At 38.8% G+C, this 26,000-nt stretch overlaps 1 protein-coding gene across 3 annotated transcripts in view; it reads right to left on the reverse strand.

Annotated features, from left to right (window-relative positions):
* The window catches only part of ZNF385B (zinc finger protein 385B), a 181,152-nt gene that overhangs the window by 58,378 nt on the left and 96,774 nt on the right, over positions 1-26,000 (reverse strand). For 2 of the 3 annotated variants that reach the window (XM_074910976.1, XM_074910972.1), the window contains one exon: positions 1,234-1,364. The exons of the other annotated variant lie outside the window; for it this stretch is intronic. In XM_074910976.1, the coding sequence (XP_074767077.1) occupies positions 1,234-1,364 (131 nt within the window). The remainder of the gene's footprint in view (positions 1-1,233; positions 1,365-26,000) is intronic. 3 annotated transcript variants of the gene reach the window in all.

Here is a 26,000-nt window from a genome sequence, read left to right on the forward strand (position 1 = left end):
GTATTAGAAAGAGGATGGAAAATGCACACCATGCCTAGAAGGTGAGAATGACATACTGCTTTCTTAAAACTGTATTGAGTTTTGGTCATGCACTTTAAACCTACCTGGATTTTTTCTAACCTTTTATCTCTTTGTACACATGCACATGTGTGTATCCCCCCAATTTATACACATACACATCACCACATCTCCCTCATAAGTGCACAAGTTTCACATATACATTTTGAAATGATTTAGTAATATTTGCTACTGTTTATAATATGCACTGGGCTGCTGACATTTGAAAGAAACTGGCTGATACGTTACCTCATAACCATCCCACAGCACCTTGTGCTGTAGCACAGGTCTGTCAGCAAGACGTATTTGCAATTCATGAAGAAAAAAATATGCTCCTGCTGTTTTAACTTCAGACAGAAGGTGAGTTTGCAAAAGGAAACACTTGGCAGTGGTTCAGCTGATCACTGTCTGGCGACGGTAACACTGCTTCCCCTTCCATCCCCCCCGCAATTACAGAGACAAGTACGATGCTGTACAGTTCAGGCAACGGTCACGTACAAACAGATCGTACTCGCTGACTTGGCAGAAATGACCCAGAGCAATTTCTTTCCTGTTGCTATTAGCTTACTATTTGGCAACTCGTTCCATGCTGAATTACCTCCACACATGGAAACCTGAGTGGCAACATGCAAAATATTGGTTTTGGTGTTCTGAATGCATTTAAGGTAATAATTAATTAAACAAATGATGAAGGCTGATAGCAAAACAGAAATTTTATAACATTCAGAACCATTTTATGAGCTGTTACAGAAGCAGGAGCTACATTAAAGGAGTGGTTTTGTTACTGCTACTCTGATAAACGTGGAGAAGTATAGAAGCATTGAGCATTATTTTGTCAATTTTTTTTTTTTTTTTCCCAAAAAAATCCAAGATGCTTTACCATAAACTAAAAATAGCAGGTTCACATTTTTCATATTGGCTGGCTGCTCTCTTAGACTTTATTGTTATTATACAGAATTAACAAGACCCTCCAGTTGCTTCACATAGCTTAGTTAGAAGGTTGGGTACCAGTCTGAGCCTTTCACACAAGGGAACAGCAACCACCACAGCACAGACAAAAAGGGTTCTCTAGAATTGTGTCAGCAATGCACTGTTTTAAGGCAGCTTCAGCTGTGGATATTAGAACCAGCTTGGAAAGCACACATTGAAACTAAATGTGGAAACACCTTTACTTACTGTGTTAAAATTTGGGAAGAATCCAACAGCAGAACTGCTGTCCACAGGGAAGGACATAAAGGGTTTGATATCCAGGGAAGGCTGCATCATCAAGGTAGGTGTGCGCACAAGGGTGGGAAGTGTAGTAGCGCCTGCCAAGAGCAAACAAAACCAGGAATTCATAGTATTCTCCTTTCCACATCACACACAGTATAGCTGACACAATCGCCAAGAAAAAATAATACAGAGAGGTAATAAAGTGTCCCTGTAGGAGTTAATATCATTAAAAGAAACCTATTTTCACACACTGCAGATGAGGCAGAGCACTTCCCTATGGCCATGGATACTCAGACACTAAAGGGGAGACATATGGCATATAAATCACACTGGCAGGTAGAATAAATCCTTTCTCAAGCTGAAAAATTCTTCTGTGCCAAAAAGGCCAGGATGGGCATGCATGGAAGTCAGATGTTTTGCAATTCATGGTTGCCTATTAGATTAGCTAGCACAGACAATACACACGAGACAAAATCCAGAGGTTTGTTTCCAAATAGTGAGCTGCATGTTATTTTTTCCTCTTCTGACAGTAACTATCAGGTGCTGCACAAACACCATTTCACCTAACATGTAAAAAAACGCCTTCTGTTTTACAGTGCAAGGCAAATATTAGAAAACCGACAACTAAATAATCAGCTAACACATAAACAAACACAACTCCTTATATACAATGCAAACTACCATTTTCTTAATTGGAGCCCAGATCTTTCTCTCCAAACAAGGGCTTTCTAGAAATCTGCATACTGAAATTCTTTCTGTATACCACTTGAGAATCATTCCCCAGAAAGACCCCGAGGGAATGGGAAGGCACAGATGTCCAAATATTCATTTTTAACTAGTTATCTGCCCTATTCACACAATAGTGTGCCTAGTACACAGCCTCCAGCTATGCCTGTGGGAGTATTTTTTTCCTGAAATCATACAAAATAGATTTCAAATAAAATTTCCCTCATTGAATTAAAAAAAACAAAAAAAAAAAAAAAACACAAAAAAACACAAAAAAACCCAAAAAAAACAATAAGAAAAAAATCTCCGTTTCTTTTTCCTGGGTTGAATAAATAATTCAGCACTGACTGGAGCAGGCACTGGAACACAAGTGTCCCACACCTCTAAAGGAGGGTGAGTCACACTCTGTCTCTCCTACCTCTGCCAGAATTTCTCCATAATTACCTCCTTCTCCCACTCACCCATGGCCAGCACATCATCTAGGAGCGTAACAGTGCTCTTAGGAGTTTCTCTGGTCTCAAGCAGAGCTTCACCCAATACCTAAACTTTTTCTCATAGAAGTTATCTGACCATTTAAAATGTAGTCAGGAAGGGGGGGGGGGGCGGGGGAAGGAGAAAAGTAAGCAAATAATTTTCCCTCTCTTCTCCCATAAAATCAGATAATTTGCATCTATTTGCAAGATGCCAGGCAATGCATATGGGCTGCCTGAGTACCAGTCTTCCATTAAGGGATCTCCCTTTCTCCCTGTTAAGGACATGCAAAATTTAAGACAGAGTAAAAATTTTCCTCCTTTTCATCTCACCATCCTGCCTCCACAGACATAATTTCAAACCCATCTTATGCTATCCAAGAGGAAAGCTGAGTTCAGAAACCAGATGGGGCTGCATAGATTTTTTGGACGACCAAACACTTATAACTAGCCCTGAGCTCAAATTTTGTAGATGCTGGAGAGACAGTCATTTTGATCACAGCTGCACCACAGTAAACATTATATTATGGTCTAGAAGATGAATAGGAGGCTATATCTATTCTTTGTTTCTCCTACAGGAAAAGTGTGATGGTTGCACAAAGATGGGTCATTGACAACTATGGAGAGGTATCTGTTGAACACCATCCCAACTGAGCTGCACAACTTGAAAGAAAGAAGATGCTTGAGACACTTTCCCAGAATATTTTCTCCCTTCTGCTACCCCAATACTTTCATAAACGTAAGGTTTATTTCTGCATAAGCCCATGAAACTCACTGACAGTTGTGCTTAATTAACTGTAAGTCAAAGCTTATTCAAGTGGAGTCACAAATGTCAAAAAACTAAAGGCTAACATGCCTATAGTTTCTTCTTCATATCCATAATGAAAAAAATGTATCAATAGGAAAGCAGCGTGTCAGAGGATTTATCCAAAGAAAGTATCTTCAACTGCAAAAATGATTATTTCTACTAGTTGGTTTTGAAACAGTAGATTTACATAATTTGGATTTCAGAGTTGTATTCAAACAGCAGCTATCTTGTATTCAATTACCTAAAGCCCATAAAGTGCCATCATCAATCTAACTTCTACAAGTTTCTCTTTGAAGTTCATAAGCAATTATAGATCCATGAAGTTAAAAAAGATGTCCTCTCTTTACATACACATACTTCAATGAAGCTATGCTTACATATTTTAACTAAATTTTACAGAAAAAAAATATAACAGCATAGAGTTGTGACTGACATTTAAAAACAAAGTTAAGCCAGCTTTCTGACGCCGTCTTTAACCAAGGTATTGAAAAAATGTGCCAGGGAAGTTTTAAAAATTAAAAAATAATTAGCACCCTCCTGCAAACAATGCAATTTTCTTTGTACTCCTTGGCTGAGCACAGAGTTCATGCAACAAAGATATTTGAAGTCTGCCTACAGTTTTGCAGTCCAAGGTGTTTCTGCTGCCAGAGTAATATCTGACCAGTAGACTCGGATACAATTCGGAGTCTGTACAGAATAAAAACCATACACACCTACCAGGCTGATTAATGGAAGCATTAATAAGAAAAAACTTGTTCACTTCTGTTCATCAGCTTACTACTTAAACTATTGCAAATCAAATACCAGTGGAGCTGTTTGACTGAAGTTTGATTTTCAGAGCCACCTTTGAAAGTCTCTGGAATAACGATCAGCTAAAGAGAACCTAAACTACAGGCAGAACCACTTCAGAACAAAATCATCAGATCAAACAGAACAGGGCACAGTTTTGAGCTAGCATTGTTCCCAAAGGTCAAACAGATTCTCACCACCACATCTGTATGCAGACCTGAGCTAAGCAGGAATACTGGCACAAGAATGATGTAGCTGACAAGCTTCATTATCTTCATAAATTTAACAGATGTTTACCATTTCACTAGCATTTTAATAATAAAGACAACTTACCGTGTCAAACACAGATTGTTTTAAACTACTTGTAAATCTTTAGCATAAATATAACTGACCTTTCTTGTAAATTCATTTGCTCATTCCAGCTTCATTATTTTTAAATGGTGTTTTACCTTCGTAACTTCAATTTTGACTCCCACAGCAGGAGTCACCTATGTACTGGAGATGCAAGCAGCAGTCAGACTTTGCCAAAAGGCACTGAACCTCACTGGTCCCTTTTACCCTTGTCTAAGAGGAGGAAAACATGTTTTCATCTGAGCAGATGATCCAAAATGTCTCATTTTATTAAAAGCTTTTCTTCCTCCTACACATACTCATCTGAAAAACAAGTCCCTGTGTCATCGGTGCTGCTCCCCTTTAGCCATATACAGATGTGGTTTCACGCACACCAATGCACTGGGATGCTGATGTTTCTGTAAAAGTTGAAATGTTGTAATCTTTACTCAAATTTGATCTCTCTCTAACAAAAAAGGCATGTAATGAATAGATTAAGCAGTAGTGAATAGATTAAGCAGTGAAAGTGGTATCTTGGGGGAGCAACTAGAGAGTCTTGCACTGGTCACTCCTATGGCAAGACGAGTCTCAGGGGCCAGTGAGACAGCGTTCAGTGAGACAGCGTTCAGCCAGGTGCAACAAAGGGAGCAGACAACATGGTGACTCGAGGAGTCTCTACCAACAACCCCCTGCAGCTCTTTTGCGGTTTCACAGAAAAACTGCAGAAGCCAAGATTGGCAAGATTGTCGCTTTGGCAGAAGCAAATCACAGCTAACTTTGGCCATGGTGAACAGTCACTGCTCATCTTTTTCAAGTAAGAGTCATGTCAAGTTCAGCTCTAAGCACACAGTTTCTCTCTTTGTACCTCCCAAAAACTATTTGTGAAAGTATTACTTTACAATTTTCTCCCTAAGTGCTTTTCTTTATCACTGACAAACACAAAAATAAAATGTGTAATGTCTGCACATTAGTTCCTCTGATTTGGGTCAATATTAGACCATTACATGAAAACCCCAATTCCATCACAGAACTTACTCATCTAAAAAACTTTCGGCCACAACAGCCCCCATCAACACTACAGGCTTGGGGAGGAGTCGCTGGAGAGCTGCCAGTCAGAGAGGGACCTGGGGAGGTGATTGACAGCCGGCTGAACAGGAGCCAGCAGTGTGCCCAGGGGGCCAAGAAGGCTAATGGCATTCTGGCTTGTGTCAGCACTGGCGTGGCCAGCAGGGACAGGGAAGGGATCTGACCCCTGTGCTCGGCACTGGTGAGGCCGCACCTCGATTCCTGTGTTCAGTTTTGGGCCCCTCACCCCAAAAAGGCCATTGAATGACTCGAGCGTGTCCAGAGAAGGGCAACAGAGCTGGGGCAGGGTCTGGAGCACAGGTCTGCTGGGGAGCGGCTGAGGGAACTGGGGGGGTTTAGTCTGGAGAAGAGGAGGCTGAGGGGAGACCTCATCGCCCTCTACAGCTCCCTGAAAGGAGGGTGCAGAGAGCTAGGGATGAGTCTCTTTAGCCTAGTAGAAAGTGACAGGACAAGAGGGAATGGCCTCAAGTTGTGCCAGGGAAAGTTTAGACTAGATATTAGGAAGTATTTCTTTCCAGAAGGGGTTGTTGGGCGTTGGAATGGGCTGCCCACGGAGGTGGTGGAGTCCCCATCCCTGGAGGTGTTTAACAGTCAGGTCACTTTAGTGCTTAAGAATATGGTGTAGTTGAGAACTGTCAGTGCTAGGTTAATGGTTGGACTAGATGATCATCAAGGTCCTTTCCAACCTAGATGATTCTGTGAAAACACATTTTGTGAACAATTTCAGCATACTTAAAGAAATTAATTACTTTCCAGACTTGAAAGCATGCTCTTCTGAAGTCTTCATTAAAGGCAACTATAGAGAAACCTAAAGCCATGCTCAAGTGTCTCCCCTTTTTCTATTACCTGAAGATATTACTAGAATGTTTAATACTCTGATGCAAGGAAGCAGTCGACACTCAGAACAAGAGCAGTGGAAGAGTAACTTAAGTGCTATCAGGACTTAATAGAAGTATGAAGTCGACTAATTTCTGTGAACTGGACAATCTACATTCACCTCAGATTGCATGTGGTGGCCTTTGTTTTAATTTGTGTCGTGCACAGTACTTGGGAAAACTTCAAAGGGACCTCGTTTGAGTTATTTACACCCACCACCACTTAGGCACATTACACTGAGAGTTTTCAGCTTATGGACAGGCTGCGCTGGCTTTTTCATCTCTGAATTATCTGACCGTTTTCAGCTATGAGCAACCTCTACTTTCTACACCAGTATTGAGTAGTCAGTCTCATCTGGCCAGGGCACAGGAGCAGTATAACTGATAGGATGGGTCAGTACTGGGCTTTCTTCTTCCCTGACCTTTTCAGTGAAGTGTTTTTCAGACACTGTTTAACCCAACAGTATCCCTTCAAAGGTAGATGAAAAGTTGTCCCTTTCATTTTGCCTACATTAGCTGAATTCGTAATGGACTGCAGCCACACTATGCACAGCCAGCCTGCCTTTAGACTTCACAGTCATCTTCATTTAAAGTATTTTCCTTCAGAGCTCCAGAAGAGAGAACAGGCACGACATATTTTAAACAGCTCCGTGGAAGGATTCTGAGATAATTCTGCATGCGTCCATCTATGAGCTGCTTCTGGGACCCTACAGTTTCAGTAGTTTATTAAGTTGTCAGTGGAAATTCTGAACATTGTCAGAAATATTTACTTCAGCATGTGGCTCAAAAAACAGTTTTAGAAACAGGTTAGAGCCAGAGGTAGTGCCTAGGTTTTCATATTGAATAAAAATCTCTTCAGCTCTATCACCTATGCCTTGCCAAAAACTAAAAAAAACCCAAAAAAACCCCAAACCCCACCACCACCACAAAAACCCCAACTTGCACAAGACACTTTCTTATATGCAGCTTTAAGGGAAGATTGACACAATGAAATTATGTTTATAAAAAAAACCCACCTAACTACAGAAATAGACATCATTGAAAAATAGCTTTCTTCCCTTATATCTGATGCCCCCTTTGCACATGCCCCAGATCTACCTGCTTTCACTACAGGGTTTTTTCCCCCACAAATGAGGGTAAAAATCAACCACTTGCAAGTCACTACATTTTGTAGTTTAGGTATCTATATGACATTAGCCCCTGAGATCTTTCCCAATACTTAACATAAATATTAGTCTTATTTCCTTCTCAATATGATGAGTTTACAGGATTCTGAGTTTTTCTAACTTTGTTTAGTTACAGTTATACATTGGTATTAGAGAATATCACGTGTTCCTGTTTATTGCTAAGATAAACCGATAAGAACAAGTTAAGTGCGAGTAAAATAATTCTGAGTTTCTGAACAGCCGGTGTTGATATCAAAATGCTTAAGGAAAAATCTATTCTAGAAGTATTCCATAAATAATACTCATGGAAGTAAACCTTAAGACATTTTTCTCCTCTTAAATAAAAAGCAATGTGAATAAATACATCATTTTAGTAGATTTTCTTTTTCAGGATTCACTCAGAAGAACAAACATTGCTTCCTTATAATAAAGTATTATGATAAATGAGATGATAACCATAGGGACTACAGTTCTGTCAAAAGTAAAGTAGTCAATAAGAGATAAGACCATTACTTCAAAAGATTTTCCCAAACGGCAAATTAACATGATCCTAAGAGATAACTCACTATCCAGGCAAGTTATTTTTAAAAATAACTTGAAGCAGTAAGCCCAGTATATATGAGACATGGCACTGGCCACAGCTGACAACAGGAAAAATGCTAAGAACTTCTCTGCCCTCAGGGCACTGTACAAACTAACTCACTAACGAATGAGGATGCAGATCCTTTGGGAGTTGATATGTTTACCATCAGAGCTACTGATACACACGCATCTTCTAAAACTTGGAGAGTGCACTGAATTCATACCTCTTAAACATTATTCACCTATCAGTGGACCAGTCAGACCTTCCATCAAATTATGGATGGATTTAAAAAGCACTGTACATGCCTATCCAGGTTTGGGAACTAATATTGGGTAAATCCTCAAAAGATGTGTTTTTTCAGAAGCCACGAGGACAGGCAGCAAGAACTGGTTGTAGAGCTTATGGCTATTCAACAGCACTAAGCAAGAACCACTCCACGTAATAAGACAAGTGATAAGAAAGCACTGGTCCAGGTCTAGCCTTCCATAGCAACAAATGGATACAGACATGTCAAGTATTTTGCACTCCATTCTGAGTTGATTTTTCCAGTAGATGTTTCAGCAAACCCAAAGGCATTTGACACAACTTCACTGCAATGTACAAATTATCTACATATTGTATAATTTAAGCTCTTCGTGCTCAAGAATGACCTATTTAAATCCATGTCAGATTATGAAAATAATTCTCTCCCTACAAATTAAAACATGATTTCCAGTATGCTTGAGCATGAAGTTAGTATTTTCATTATTATCCATCTACAAATAAATGTTCTATGAAGGCGTGCTAACAGAATTCCATATTCTCTTTTTGTATAAAATCAGATACCGTGAAATGAGGTATTTCTACATTTCAAATACATGTAGGACTCCACCAACTAGGTCAATAACAAAAATAAATTGAAATCTGGTGCTGTTGAAATGAATGGAAGCTCTAGAGCTCTAGCATTTAATCAATCCAATAAGTCAACCATCACTTACTTACCTAATATTGGTAATTATATATAACTCATTTACAGTCAGAAAGTAAGTACAGCAATATATTGCATGTATTTCACATAAGAATTCTAAAAATAAAAACATAAACGTACTTGTACCTACAAGTAAGTAAATCTTTATTAGATCAGATCCTTCCTCATTGAAATATTAGGGATGACTTGGAATTACTTTAACTTCGATAAACTGTTAATATTCATCTGCCTATCTAATTGTTTTCCATCTCTAATACCTTATGATTTAAGGTTGTTCATTTAAAAGAATAAAAACATAAACTACAGATCATAAATACTATGCATATAGTTGATATGAAGACAATCCTGGAAAAGCTGATATTGAAAACTTCTATTATTATAATATTGATATTCAGAAGAACTGTGTCAATATTTGTTTCCTTAATCTCTACATTTAGTACAAGGAGAACAAATACTGATGTTTACCTAGCAGGGGAGGGGGGGGAATGGTAGAGGCATATCAATAGGAAACTAGGATTTTAGTATTTTAGAGACAAATGCAACAAAACATTTATCAAGAAAAATCTTATTCTCCTTGCAATTGCCTTCATTTCTAACAGTTTGTAGTAACAACAGGAATCCCCACAGGTTTTGTACAGAATATACCAGAACAGATGGAGTGAGAAGTCGAGTCCAATAATTAGAAGTGGAACAGATTATCACGCATTTTCCTTAAATAACTGTGTTACAATTGCCTGATCATAACATTTGGAAGAGCCCTGTCCCTCCCTGGATTTGCAGAATCTGTGACACACTCCCGTTCTCTTTCTCCTTTAGCCACCACTTGTGTTCTTGCACACCTGCAAAACATACTGCCTTTTACAGCAATTGTGCTACAATGCTCCACACTTTTCAAATTTTTTTTTTTTTTGCAGTATTTATATTCCCAAAAGAAGTGTAGTATCAAAGCATGTTTGTTAGCACTGGCTCCCTGTCAAGTCTAAGCAATTAAATAAATTAAGGAACATCTTTCACTATATTTAGCAGAAACATCCTGGCTGCAGTACAACGGCAATCTGCTATTATCCATAGGTAGTATGGAAATATTTATTATCAGTTTCTTAAAAGAGCTAATTGTCTAGACTTCTAAAGCAACCAAGACAATTTGTTTGACTGGAAAGCAGAGCAGCATGTTATAGGTTAACACCATCAAGCTCAGTAAACTGAATTTTATTCCAATCCAGCAGTGACAACTATTAATAAATGTAACCCTCCTGCCTGCATTAAAGTCAGCTGGCGCTTTGCAGTCTATCCCAGTTTCTTTTTTCTCAGAATCTCCTGGCTTGCTCAAGCCTCTCCCTCTGATACCCACAGCCCAAGTGAGCAGCTCTGTCCCATCTTCTGTTCTTATCTGCTTCTAGGAAACACTGCTTTGGAGTTGTTTTCACTTTGAAGTTTTCCAGGTATGACAGAAAAAACATCTGTGTCTTTTTCAGTTCTCTACTCTCTTGCCTAATGCACTAATGGAGATCTTTCTGAAATCCATAGGATCTTTTTTCTTGATTGATTCAAACCAGGCCCTCCCCATTGATTCAAACCAGGCCCTCCCCTTGCCTCTTCCACTCTCCCAACAGAAAGGAACAGTGACAGAGGGTATTTGTTTGCTTTTATGCTGTCACCCTTAACTAAGACCATGACATCCCACATGCCTACTGAACTCAGTCTTGTCCAGAGCATGGTGCAACTTCCATGCCAGTCCCTGGATTTTTCCCCTCAGTGCATATTAGCTGTTGGGCATCAAGCCTTCAGGTGTGCCAAGATGAAGCGCTGCACTCCCTTTCCTCTCAGTTAAAGATTCTGATTTAAAACAATGTTTTGTTACAAAATGAAGCTTCCCTAACAAGGAAGAGGAACAAAAAAGCTCAATTTACATGACTTTAAAGGTTTCATCATTTGAGGGATGGGGCTTGGTTGCAGCTAGCTTTTAAGAGAGTCTGTTGTCACTTCAATTCTCATACAACCTGATGTTTCTCAAAATCCAACTCTTATCCTGAATTCTGTCATTGCTGAGCTCATCACCTAAAAGTGAGCCTCAGCACAGACTTTTTTTCAGGAGGTACTGAGTTGCTATCCACTGAAACCAAACAAGTCTGCCACCAGGAATGCTGCTGGGTGACCGTTTGGTTAGTAGTCCGTCAAAACCATTACGCCTTAACTTTTACATTTGGGGGATTTATGTCTGCAGTTGTCTTCTTGGTTCTCATTCCATTTCAATACTCCAACACAGCAGCTCAGCAGCACTGTGCACAAAATATCATAGGGGGTCTAGACCCATATATGAATCCTCACAAGTGTGTCTAATCACTTAACCACGTTAGACAATTTCCAACTCTCTTAGAAGTCACCATAGCTCAGAGAATTTCATGTCTTGTTTGTTTTTCCCACATATTAGACAATCACCTTTAGAAAATATGGTTACCCAAGTTGCTTCTTGCTTTCTTTTTGTAAGTTCTTCTATTGGTACTGCTCCCTAAATACTCGTCAGATAAAAGATTGCAACAGCAGCTAATTTAGGTTGTTGAAAGTGGTCTATTGAAACTATCTCCAGTGGAAATCAAGATCTCTACTGAATGAAAAATTTTCCACATTCAGAAATTTAAAAAAAGCTTGAAGATCCAGTCCATCCCCTTTCTATCCAAAAGGTCACAATTTCAGTCAGAATCTTACCCTTAGTTGCTATCATTTCTATAGCTAGGTACATGCTTTTAGAAGAACCACTATCTTTCTGTTTAGAAATAAGAAACAATGAGACCAAGAAGAAAGACAGATTTTAAAACCATCATAACATTGTCCCTGCAGCCTACATTCCACACTGAATTTAACTGCTCTGCCACAGCATAGGGCATGCAGCATACAGCCACCCGTCCAAAGGAGGTCAAACACGTAAAGGCAGTGGGGAGATTCACCACACACACAGTTTAAGTTAAGTCCAAGTGATATAAATTTTTTTCTAAGATTGGTTTACTGAAGAAATTTCTAGATGGCTTAGAAGTAGTTTAAAGGAAAAAATAAAAAAGTCTTACATAATTTCCTAGAAAGCTCCTCCTTCCCAAACTTCTCCAATTCTTACCGCTGCCCCTAACTAAAGCAACAAGAATGTCTTCATATTTCCTGGAAGATCCTGGAAGATTTAAACTTACTCCTGATTAGATGCAATACTAGCAATACTACATCTCCTTCTTTTCAGAGCCCATGCTCATAAAAGTCACAGCAAGGAACAAGTGAGAGCTCCATTTCTTGAGCTTTACAAGTTACCAGTGCACTTTGTACTGTACCTGGAAACACAAAAACCACAGAGACCTCATCCCACTCAAGAAAGTAGGAACCAGATTCAGCACTTCTCTCACCTAAAAATACAAATAAAGGTACTTTAACCTGGCTGTGAAAAGAGCATAAGAGTTGCTTTTCTGACCAAAGTTCTGTAGGCCATTTAGAAATGGAAGACAGATATTACAAGTTCACCAGTGCCTTACAACATTCAGATGCTGCAGAGGTTTTTGCTATAACCACACAACCATGTGGTTATAGCAAAGCAAAAGCATAATAAAACACAGACCATGTAGTCCCATAAAGGCTTCCCACTGTTAATCGGTGCCATGATGCTTACCTTAGTCCCTAATATTACAATCCGCCTTCTCTGCAGCATTTAAACTCGAGTGAGATAAATAATCCTTTCATTTCAATGCAGTGCTTTTGTAATATTGGGTGCTATGAGACAGTGGGCAGCCAGCAAGCCTGAACAAATCTGGGCTGTTGTAATTGTGTGCTTAGCTTTAATTACCTTTGAGAAGAGTGTTTGCAAATTGACTCGAGAGGGAGGGCAGCCTGCTATTGACATCACCAGATCAAATACAACCTAGAAGACTGATAAACTGTATTTCAGTGGCATTTTCCCTGCTATTATTCTTAGAAATAAACTTAGATGGGTTACTAGCTAGCTGTCTGCTACAGATCTGCATTTTAAATAAGTTCTGGGAAAAAAAAAAAAAATAAAAGAATGGTGTCTGCTTCAATTTTTTTAAAAGCTCATAAAAGGAGACCTCGGAGCACAGAGTTACAGAAAAGGTGGGGTCATGACATTCAAAAGATCAAAGTCCACAAATCCTGGCTTCCCTGAAATAAGGTTTATTTATTCTCAGAGTCAGGATTGAAAATATTTTCAAGTTCTTATTCATCAATCCTAACTATAATAAGTGCTATCTACCCTATATTACACAGGGAGGAATGAAGGCAATAGATTTCAAATTAACATATCGGGTAGCACAGATCACCACACACATGATCTTATTGAAGATTAATTAAACACTGGTGTCTGACTAGAAATCTTATTCTGCTTTTGGGTACAGCAGTGCACCAGCTCTACCAGGATTAGACCATAAAGGCTTTTGATGCTGTTACATTTTCAAAGACTGAATGACATGAACTTGGGCAAAACTATACTTAGCTACATTCAGAAAGAGGCCAAAAAAACCCCAGTATATAACCGAATGTTTCTGTTTAATTAAATTGAGATTTGACCAAAGAAGAAATTTTTAAAAACAAAATATTAAAACTGACTTTTAAAAGGTCTTCAGTCAGAATAAACGTTTCAAAAAAGTCACCCCTAATTTCCCAGGGACTAATTAATATCACTTTAATATGCCTTATTTCATAAATTAAATCTAATTAATCAAGCACTTTACTGAAAATAAAGAGAAATAAACACGAGGGGAGAGTTGATGTAAAAAAAGTGTGAAAGCATTTTTTATGAAACGTGCCATGCAGCCTGCATCTACTTTCCATGGCCACACCGAATAGAGGCTGGACAGCCCCACGGCCCCTCCATTCCTGAGACTCCCCTTGAGCCAGCGCAGGGAGTCAGACCAGCTGGAAACAAACTGGCAATGTATCAACGAAAGAGAAATTTGCTTTCAACCAGACCAATGAGCTGGTTGAGCTGAACTTACGGTTGTGAAACAGAGAATACTGAGACACAGGTGGCTGAAAAGAAAAATTCTGTGAGTGCTTGATGCTTCTTATTCTCATCCAGACTAGCCCTAATCTTTCCTGCAGTGCAGCAGACAAATTTCATGCCTGCCACACTATGTTTCGGGTGGTATCTCTCAGGACAATATCCATCTTAGCTGATTATGTGGCAGTTAACTCCCATTCAGCTTGTGATACACAGCAATCCTTTCCTGCATTCTCAGAGTAGTGATTCCTGCTTAGGCATTGCATTGGTTATTACTCAGCTCCTGTTTTCCTACTGCTCTGGGACTTTTTCTTCTTTTCAAAAGCGGTAACACCTCTGCTATTTCCATCTGTGCAAGTGTCCTTGTGTTGTGTTTGTCAGAACGTGTGTTTTGAAGATTCTAGTTCATCGAGACAGTCTGACCTTTCTTACAGGTTTTTGTTGTTTATATTGGTGACTGTCACATTAACACAATTCATCTAATGAAAAATAATGCAAAACATGGCACCATGCAACCCAAACTTATTGGCTTCCTCTGACACTCACAGAATAGCAATCCACCTTTCTCTTTGGTATTCTGCAAGTATTGTAAATGCACTTATAGAAAGATTTCTTAGAGTTTGATGCTTACTTCAGTCTCATTTTATTTTCTAATTTTGTCCTACACATTCATGTTACTCTTTCTTCATCATCCTCAGTAATGTAAACTACTTTCCATTTCCTCCTTCTACATACAGTCTGTGCCCAAGTCCATACAAACTTTATAGTTTAGTCAAATTACCCTTGTCACACTTCCTATCTTTCCTCTGCCATGGGATAGTTTGCAGTCGTGCTCTAATTAGGGTCTCTTTAAAAGAGCTTCCAAACCCTTACAGTATGCTTGATAAAAGAAATATCCTGATAAGGGTATCTTAAAGAAAAATCCCCTTAATCCTCTTCTCAAAATTACTTTCACTGCTGGTTCTTTGGTGTATTACGATCTAGTCGCATTTTGTTGCAAAACTTTAAAAATCAGGCAAGATGGCTATTCTGTTGTTATTTCTGTTATGAAGCAACTTAGTATTCAGTATCCTAAATGTTAGTTTAAAGACAGATCTAAGCAGTATACAGGCTTCAGCCTGCCTCCTGGAACAGACAGACGTATTTCACAGAATGACTTGCAGTCCAGAGAGGAGCACAGCTTACTCTATCTATTACCACATATTCTGGCCTACACACTGAAAGTCTCTCTCCATTTCTGTGCAAATGTCCTGAATCATAACATCTCCTTGCATAAATACTTGCTGCAGTAGCATGCTAAATTTGGCAAGAGAAGTTTGCAAAACTGTGTATGGAAGACTGGCTCATTCATTAAGGTCAAGGCTTATACATTCCTGTGGATACACCAGTCCTGGTTTCACAGTTAAGCATGCATTTCAGAATGGGTTTAACGTATGCCATACATTTCTGCAATAGATACAGCCTTTCAGAGTGAAACCATACTCCAGAATATACTCACTGTTGTAAAACCTAAGGACTCTAACCAAAGTCCCTAATTCGAGAGCTCAAGTTCCTTAAGCAGGTGATTGAGTAGGCAGCTCTGAACTTGCATTTTGCAGCTGCAGTTCAACCACCCACAGAAGGAGCCCCCATTTCAACATGGTCACCTACAACAGACAGCATAAGTGATCTCCCTCCATCTGCACTATGTACCTACACCCATGGAATTTCTGTGTTGTTTTTCCAGAATTTTCAAAAATATTCTCTGGAAGTATTTGATGTTAGAGTCTGGGTCAAACTTGTCCATAACTATAGTATATGCCCGCCAGCACAGGAGAAGATTGCGCAACTGAACTCACCATTAACTTGCTTTTATGCACTTTGACCGGGAAGATACATGATGACCTTAGCTGCTTCCAAAGTAAAGTAATTCCATAGGTATTTTAAAAAGTGTATCAAGAGTGGAGAGTAAAACATGAAAGACAAGAATAAGTCCATTTGCCAGTAGCAGAATGTTTATACTAAAGAGATAAATATATATAAAGTATTCTAAATACACCCCTTAAAGACGTGATGGATTAAGTTTGAGGTTTATTAATTTAAAGTTCATTTCACCGCATGTTTTGCAAAGATAGTTTTCATCTCACAACTTCCGGCCAACACAGAAATTCAGGCTTCTACAACACCTTTTACACAGGAAATGAACTTCAAATATCTTCTATTAAACACTTCTGAAAGTTACACCAAAAAAATGAGTCATGAAAAGTGAAATTTAATCCTCAGATGTCTTTTCTATTAAAGAAGAAAAGAAATGTACGTCACGTATTTTACATGCTTTATGGAATGCCCACTTGAATAGAATACCATGACTGATACCTCAACTAAAAAAAAATCAAAACCCCAAAAGATAGGTATGTCTTTAGGCAACGCTGGAGCCAAAATAGAAAATAGCCATAAACATTTTCTTTTTCCCAGATTTAACAACACTGTTTGCAACAATGAACTCCAGAAGAGTCTACATGAAGAGTTCTACCTGAAAAAAAGAGAGGAAATGCATCTCCAACACAAACTCAGTAGTTATCCAATGGCATGAGATCTCACCTGCAGCACAGTATTTAATTCCTGGTATCCATGATGAAGGATAGGAAAAACGAATTAAAATGAAAATAAGAAGAAATCATAAGAACAGCTAAATTCCAGTGTGGTAAGAATTAGAAAACTTTTAACTAGTTTTGATATTGTAAACCTCTATGCCTACAAGAACAGAGGTTTGGACAAGATGAGCCTTGTCCAGTATTTCTATTTCTACATGTGCATATTCAAACAAAGTGGAAAAAAACTGTAAATTAATCTAAGAATTTGATAGATACATATGATTTTCATATGTAGGGCTAGGTATAGATTATAGATTGATATAGAGTGCAGAATTAAAATAAGACTTAGACAAAACCTACAGAAAGTAAAAGTATCTGGACATTCTGTCTGAAAAGTTTTTTAAAGATGACCTTGGTCACACAATGAGAAATATGGAAAAAAGGTATAAATAGTGAAATCGTTTAATGTGTTTGCAAATAATATTTGAGTTGCAAGAGTGACAGATTGACCTGTCAGAGTAGCAGTTAAGGTGAAGCACAAAGAAGCCCAGTTCCTTCTTCTGCATAAAACCATCATTCACAAAGCCTAATAACCTGGCCACAGGGACAAAGCTCAAAGTATCCCTTACATGAAGCAAGGACTTACCATTCCCTTTCTGATAAAGCTTATTGTGTTGAGCAGCAGTACCTTTTAACTTGGAAAGGATTCACAAATTGAAAAGAGACTGAGGCAAAAAAATATGAGAAGCAAGCTCTGGGAAGTCTAGAAAATACAAGAAGTTAAATATGGACACCCTAGGAACAATACACGACATGCAGAGGCAAGAGAAGGGACAGGGTGTTTGAAAGGCTTCTGAAGTAAAGAATGCTGAAAGTTTTGAAGAGCAGAGAGAACTGAAATAAAAGGATATAACTGAGAAAAACAAGTCTGAACCATCAGGGAAAGCTTCTTGACACCAAGATTATTCTGAGTGATATTTAATGTTTACGGTGGCAGCCTTTTTGAGCTGAACCAGACCGTGGAAATAATCTCCCAAGAGAATATGGGAAACTCAACCACACATGCATTTGTATCAAGACTGAATAAAATAATGTTATATGTATAAGAGAAGCAATTCCACATTGACAAGGCAAGGATTAGATGACCGGCAATGGGTACCATGATTGCAGTCATTAAAGACAAATTGCAATAAGGTATTTATAGTCAGTGTCAAACTTTTATGAAGTACAAACATGGCCTTGCTCGATTTCAAGGAGGCTATGTCTTTCAGAAATAGTTTTATCAGGAGTTTTGGTTAAGAGATCAATAAAACACAATTTAACAGAAGAAAACAAAAGCACAAACATACTGTACAAGCTAACATCAACGATGTCACCGTTCTACAGCACAGAAGTGGGTGCTTCCTCCACAAATAGGGTTGTCAAAATTTAACATCATAACATGGAAATAAACAGAAATATCTCTGTATTTATTTGTATAGAGAAATAAAAAGCTTTAGCTTAATAAAAGACAAAAGCACTTATTTCTGCTTGAAATTTGCTTTTTTATTTTCCTGTGGTACTTTCATTTTTTGCATTTGAAATGCAGAGAATATAAACACTAACAGAATCACTCTGACAGGAATTACGGACCTATTCCTGTGGACAAGCACAGCAGAAAAACTTTTCACATGTATGCTTCTGTGAAATCTGGTTGTTGACAATTGAACATTTCAGTAGCTCTCAATACAGCAGCAGTTGCAAATTCTGGGAAAAGAAGGTTGCTAAGATTCCCTCTCACTCTGCAAGTGGAATTTTCCACTTTATATAAATACTATTTTTGTCAAAGCAACTTGTACAGAGCCGTGCTACCACTGCACATGAAATGGAAAGTTCCACAGCTGTAATGAAACTGGGAATTTTGTTCATGGAACACTTTTATTTTTGTATTAAGGACAAACATGCATCATAGTCAAGAGCAGCATTGCTTATCTTTGCAATAAATACAAGATTTACAATTTTATTCCTAAATATAAGTTGTATCTGATTTTAAATGTTAATTTTCCATAACGCATTTCTAGCAAAGTTCACGATAAAACACGCTGAGCACAGCTGCTAGTTGCCATGTCCCTCACACCTAGCATAACAACTTGCTTGCATACAAAGCACCATGATCTCAATCTGTGAAAAGCACAAACAGCTTTCATTTACGGATATTATGATTTGTGCAAATTGCAGCAAAGCAAGCTATCTATCAAAGAATTTATACTTACTTCTTCTAGAGTGATGGCAACTTTCAGCCGTTATTACTAGACACATCAAAGCATTTTGATTAAAAGTTGATCACTGAACCACAGAAAGTAGGGCCAGACTATCTCAAGTCATTCAATCCATCTACACAAAAATAAAACAAGACTTCTACCTTAAATCGACAGTGTCAAACTCCACAATATTTGAAAATCACTCTACTATAGATAGCACTCAGAACAGAGGGAAAAGAAGTAAAGATAAGTGAAAAGCTGGCAGGAGATGAAAAAAAGACTGCTACTGTCTCCATGGAATTTTGTGCATTTTCTGTGCACATGTGTAGCCCAAAAAAGAAAATCACATCTCTGAAACAGATCTTCATGAACTGTAAAGAGGTATTCACTACAAAAATCCCTAATATGTCTCACATTTAAAAGAAAGGTTGGCAAGATTATGTGATATCTGCAGGAGTAAATAGCAAATAATGACAAGTGTTAAGGTCTTGGTCATAGTCTGAAACTTTAATTACTTAAGAGAAAATATAGAGGAAAATAATCAGGCAGATTATAGTTTTCAATTATGAACACTAATTGATGGAATTATAACAACAACTTAGGCATTTCAGAGTTCATCCTTCAATAGTAACTAGATGCCAAAAGATCTGTTCTGTGTAAACCACTGAGAACAATATAGACATATGGTCCAGCCTTCCCTGAAGGTCTGAAATCCCACTGCTCAAAGTTTTGTTTACACTGGAAAAGTTACAGTTACAAAAATATAAACAAATATTTGGTTTGTGAAAAAAAAAAAAAAAAAAATTGTCATTGGTGATAAACCACACCAAAAAAGAATCTTACGCAACTTTCAGTTTTCAGAAGAGCTTCTAGGCCTGGACTTAGGGGCAATAATAGCTTTGCTTGTAGGGTGAGCAATTTAGGGAATCAGTGAGATTTAATACACACATCAGAAGGGAAATGCTCCCCAAAAGATTAAAACATAGGGAAGAGGACTGAAATGAGATATAAAATTTCACTGTAAGACAAGGTACAGAATCGAGCTTGAAGGGATACTGACTTAAGTGGGCACTGCTCGGCTTGAGGCTGGCCTGTAGTTACCTGGTCTTTGGCTCCTCCTGTGACAGATGTACAGTCCCATTTGGCACTATTACATACGTAACTGTCCTCAAGAGAGCAAACAGGTACAAAGAACCCTCCACTACTTATGTTACAACCGCTCTGTGAAAAGGAGCCTGTCAGTCTCAAGTACTGCTGTTATCCCATCTCTCATAAAATTCATTTTATTAAGCGACCTGACAACTCCTGTCCCCCACTTCCATTGACCTATACCACTTAAACTCATCAAGCACATTTGCCCAAGTTTATTTCACTCTCATTTAGATTCCCACTAGATTCTCCTTTCTTTTACTGCTTTACAGATGGTTTAAGGTATCTGACAAATGAATGAGTAGGTGGCAACTCTTTATCCTGACGTCTACCCTCCACACATTAAAAGTCAGAATGACAAAAATCTTTACATTTGTGAATTCCCTTGCAATGCCTTTCAGGTGACAGTCAAGCATGTCCAAACAGTTTTCTTAGTTTCTTCCCTGACACCACAGCAATGAGGCGATGGCAGAATTAGTAAAAATATGCAAGACGACTTACATCCTTCCCTATCCGATTGGTATCTCTCCTCAGCACCGTGTGTGTACTGCTGGCAGCTCTCACAACAGCAAAGCACGAGCCCCTGCCTCAAGCTCCCATCCCCACCCCATCCAGAGTGCTCTGCTGTCCCAAAAGCCTGCTCCTGTAGACCATTCCACTTTTCACCACTGCAGCTTAACACAAAATAAGTGGAAGAGATCCCTTGCAGAGAGCCTGAATCAGTTCTGACTACAACGACAACTTCCTGAAGCGGTGCATAATTTGAAGGGTACCTGTTCATATAAGCTTTAAAAATACCTAAGAGAAAATAACCAAGACAAAAACCCCCATTAGTTCATTCAAAGTAATCCCAAACTTTTCACGAGAAAGTTACAAAGCTGTTAACACCAAGTAATAGAGAGCTTGTAACAGGGCTCTCCTCTGAAACCTGCAGTTCCAATGTTAACCACAGCAGTGACCACATCACTCCCTTAAGCACATCTGGTCTCAAACTGTACAGCAGAAGCAGCTGTAAACAAACAAATGAATAATTGCTATGAGATCTCAGCTTAAGTTTTAAGTTGTCACACAACAGTCAAGGCCTATGTAAGGTTAGAGTTTCAGTTCAATTGTTTTTAAAAAGTCTAATAACTGGCAGCTTCAAAAATGTGTTATTTTATTTGAATTACATGTATGCTTTGGGTTTACCTATGGACTTTCAAAACCAAAAGGCTGCTCAGAAAGCTTCTGTATCTGAGACAAAACAAATACGGAAATCAAGCTTTCACCAAGAGTTGGATGAGTTTCATAGTGTGAACAGGCTAACTTATTTGAATAAAACAAATTAAAGAAAATGCACTAATGTTGTCTTCACTTAGGATTGACACAAACAAGTATAACTGGAGTCATGAGTAACCGAGGACCACATTGAGTATCTGTCCAGTTCTCTGAAGTCTAAAACAGACATCACATCGTCTCTTGTGCTGTTGTCAGTGAATGAAGCTGTTCTGTTTGCTGCATTAAAAGAGGGTTTGTGTGATGCTGTCAAGTCAGATCAAAGAACAACTGGTTGCAATCTGCATCCTCCATCTTTCTCATAGAGTAGGAAAGTCTTCTTTGATAACAGATGGTTCAAACAATCAGGAACCCTGGATTCAAGAAATGAGGTGACACCTTTACAAAATACAGAGCACTAACATGATACATTGACTGAAGAAAGTAGCACTCAAATGGAGTTGATTTAAGATTCCAAAAGAGGTCTTGGTACACACTGCACTGACAGCATGCAGACATACATATTAAGAAGCAAAATTCTCACAGTACATCCAGCACCATGAGTTCAAAGAGATTTGTTAAATATCGGACATATTATTTAAAATAATATAGTTTTGTTTTCATTGACTCATCTGTCGCTACTTTTGTTTAAAAATAGATTTCCTAACGTAGTATATCTCAACTACATAAAAACTACTTTCATTCCTATTCACCCCACTTCAACATTAAGCATCCTTTTTTGAAATTGTTCTCCTCTCATAGCTGGTTTCCAGCACTAGTCTCAGCAGTGTTCAGTCTGATTTTCTCAAGGCTTTTTCCCCATGAACGATTTTCAATTTTACATGTCAGTAAAATATCCAAGCCCCTGGCACGCTGGGGTTAAGATCAAAAACTGATGATAACTCCTCCCAAACCCCTTTTATTTTATTATTTGTAACAAAAGCATTGCCTTTTATTTTTTAACATGCTTCATTTTTCGGATCAACACTGTAGCTAGATGAGAAGTTTAACTTTTATCCCCTTTAGAAACTGATCCCACTTTTCCAAAGTAGCATTTGCTCTCTGTTCCATCAAGAAATTGAGAAGACAGCCTGAGCTCCTCTCCAGGCAGCATGCATTGTATATACAAGGAGCTCTTCATTTTTCATACAACTCACTCCATTAGAAAAGGTAAGCCACAGTTTACTGTTGAATTTTAAAACACTACCTGGTGTATAATTCATAAAAACTGTTACTTGCATAAACTTTACTTTTTCTGGTATGCTTTCTGCTTTAAAATGTTACGTGCAATTCTTCAGCCATAGGTGCAGTATCTATTACTGGCTGTAAGTGACCATACACTGGCATCCATTTTGTTGCTATCAACATTCACTTGAGCATTACAGATTTTTTGGCTGACAACATCACCTACTGCTTTGTTGTTACGCTTAAAGTTGCCATGGAGACAAAAGAACAGCTGAACAGCAATTTTAATGCTTGAGAAATGCTTATTCTTTAGTAATAGGATGCTACTTGCCAGTATGGAGTCTCAGGTTTTAATGAAAGTTGTTATAAATAGTAACTTTTGAATCAAAGGCTCACTCAAAAAAAAAAAAAAAAAAAAGAACAAAGACAAAAAAGGACTTGTGTTACCTCCTGCCCACCCTAGTTCTACTGGTAATGAACAGAAGCAGAGGAGACTGTCTCCCTGGTCTCCCTGCTGTGGCACAAGAGATGAGCACAACAGAAGTTGCCTCCAGCCCCATATTCTGCAGGATACAACAGCCGCTGCACCAAGACGCTTACCTTATTTTCTCTCCATGTGCCTCTAGGTTGCAAATAACCTCAAAATGGGAAGGAATAAGGAAGTTCCATGCTTCATCTTCCTCACCAACTCAGGTAAAGTGCTGCTCCATCCACAAAACCACAACATGAACTACGAAAAAAAATCAAGGATCCTCTCCTTGAATTTCTTCCTCTAGCCATACAGATCCGCTTTTTTTCTAGCACAACCCTTCCTACACAGAGTATGTGTAGAAGCTCAGACTAGCAGCTGAATCCCACTGCTCTCTGCTCATAATCCATTAACTCACATTACAGTGTAACTTGCCACTGATGGGAATTGAGGGCGCTCAGCCTTGGCATACTTGGCACCCTTCAGATTCCAGTCCTAGATGTTTAATTCCTTCCATCTCACCGAAGCTCCTGCTCCTGAGTGGGCAGAACACATGGGATCAAAATGAGTATCACCTAAAGACTTTTCTATCTTAAATCCTGTTGCTGGTGAGTCGAGAATTTCTAATCATTGCAAATAGCAGATTATCCCTGCTTTGGTGCAGTGGATCAGAGACAAAAATGCAATAAAGCAGAGTCTTGTCCTGCAAGCTTACCAGCAGGCAAAGTAAGCAGCTGTCAGGGACAGCTGAAGGAATATTCTCCTAGACAAGAGCCTGCCCTCACCCTCCACTTGACACTACTGTCCTCCTCCCACCACCTCAATGGCAGCAAGAACACAAATCCTACTCCCAGAGGCTGCTGCCTGATTCTCCCCAGCAGTAGGAGCAGCTTTAGTCCCTCAATTTCCTGCTCCACGAGCAGACCCTGACCTGCCTGTTCCCATCAGGTGCAGGATAATACAGTCAGGGCAAATACTCCAGGAACACAAAAATGTGGTAGGGAATAATGCACAAGAGGAGGAAGAAGTCTGAGGTAAAGATGATTCTTCCTCCTCCTTATCAGACCTCTCTTCTGAAAGACTCCTGCATGCCCTCTCCCAGTCACTGAATTCTCTTCCCTCCCTGCCTTTGCTGCCCACAACACTGACATCCCACTTGCAGCTCCTTTTACCTCTACAAAAGCTTCTTGCGAACCCACAGATTTCAAGAATCCAGCCTCTGTGCCAAAATGCACTTTGTGACACTTCAGACAGAACACTTCACAGTGAGGATTACGATCTTTTACTCACGTTGGAGAAAATCTGCTTTTGCTAAGAAGCCTTGAATTAACTTCGGAGCTCACAGAAGCAAAAATATTAAATGTTAATATATGAAAGAACAGGCAGGCTGTGACAGCGGAGGTCTGTTCCTCTAGCTTGGAAGTTTCCAGCTGAGTGAGAACATTCTATTGATAAACTGAAATTAAACACACAGATTGATCCTGGTTTTACAAATTCTCTGTTCTATAGCAAAGGTACTTAAAGTGGAAATAAAATTCTGAAAGAACACTAATTTTTTGGTTTTTTGAGCAAATATTTTTCTATTATTTGAGGAAAAGAGGGGAGACAATTATGAAAGCTTTTATTAGTTATTTATTTCAGCATCTCAGACAGCACTCTGCAATCCTAAAGTCTAAGCAACGTGATGCAAATGATCACAACAAAGAGAAGGAGTGAAAAGGTAAGAGCAATTTCATCAAAAAGAGGGCAAGACAGTATTTAAAATAAGCTCATTGCCCACTCTCAGGAGTTGCATTATTCCAAGCTCTGTTTTGTCTCAGCGGGTCCCGCTCTAGACTTGTCCAGTCACAGAGAGATTACACAGTTTAAGCAAGTCACCTGGGCAGATGCCCAGCAAGACAGGAGCTCATTCCAAAAAGAGACAGTGCTCTCCTCTTACCACATCTTATTTAGAGGCATCAACAGCCTGTGACAGGGATGCCCGGCAACAGCACACAACCCCCATTTTGGAAGAGCGTCTATCAGGGCCAGCGGAGGGCTGGGACTTGGGCATCACCCCACCAACACTGTAGCAGCTGCCAGTTTCTGACAAGTCTGAGCCAACACGCTGGTCTCCAGATACAGACAGAAAAATGCAGTTTGGCACATCACTTCTGACAGGTTGCCAAGCCCAATTCCACATCTCTCTAAAAGTGAGGGATGAAGGGAGAAGATAAATCTGCTAACAAAATGATGATGTTTCTGATCCTTGTGCCCTCACAGTCAAGCCTGAATGGAAGGGAAAGAAGTCCACGTACCATGAAACTAAGTAAAACTCAAAGGGAAAAGGAAAACAGCTGAATGGCAGACTCAGCTCCATCCCACTGTCATTTTTATCAAATATGTTTGTAATTGCTCCCACCATGAGAGAGAAAATTCTTCTCTGAAACACAATTAAAAAAACCATGTGATGGGGAATGAAATAAAAGGCTTCAATTTAAAAGGCTACATGGAAAGACCATTTTATAGGGGGAAGACTTTTGGAAAAGTTTGTTCAATTAAAAAATTCCAGATGGAACTCAAAGCAAGAAACATAACTTCAAGGTCAAGTTGTATTTGAAGATTAACATATATTCCGAAATTATGAGGAATATGAAAGCGTGTGCATTAAAAGCTTAATAGCTGTTCCCACAAATTCCTTGCGAGAGACAATGTACTAGCATCTATGTGAAGTCTGGCTTAATTCATTTAAGGACACCTGATAAAAACCCACAGATGTAACTTCCTCAAAGTATTAGTCTTTCTTTCACATGACAACTAGATTTAAAAAATAAAGAAAATTAATGCCTCAATAATACCTTAAATATTATGATATCTTAATGTCTTAATATCTTAAATAAACAAGGACAATATCAGGATAAACTGGGGGCTGAAGGAGTAGGGTACTCGGACTACTCAAGAGCAAAGGATGAAATGCATTTAAGAGTAAACAGAGGTCAACATACAAAGTTTTAGAAGGGATCCAATCAAATTATGGAAACGAAGAATAATGCAGAAACTGGCAAACACATGCACAGATGATCTAGCAACTT

This window comes from Athene noctua, chromosome 7 (assembly GCF_965140245.1).
Source record: "Athene noctua chromosome 7, bAthNoc1.hap1.1, whole genome shotgun sequence".
Lineage (NCBI taxonomy): Eukaryota > Metazoa > Chordata > Aves > Strigiformes > Strigidae > Athene > Athene noctua.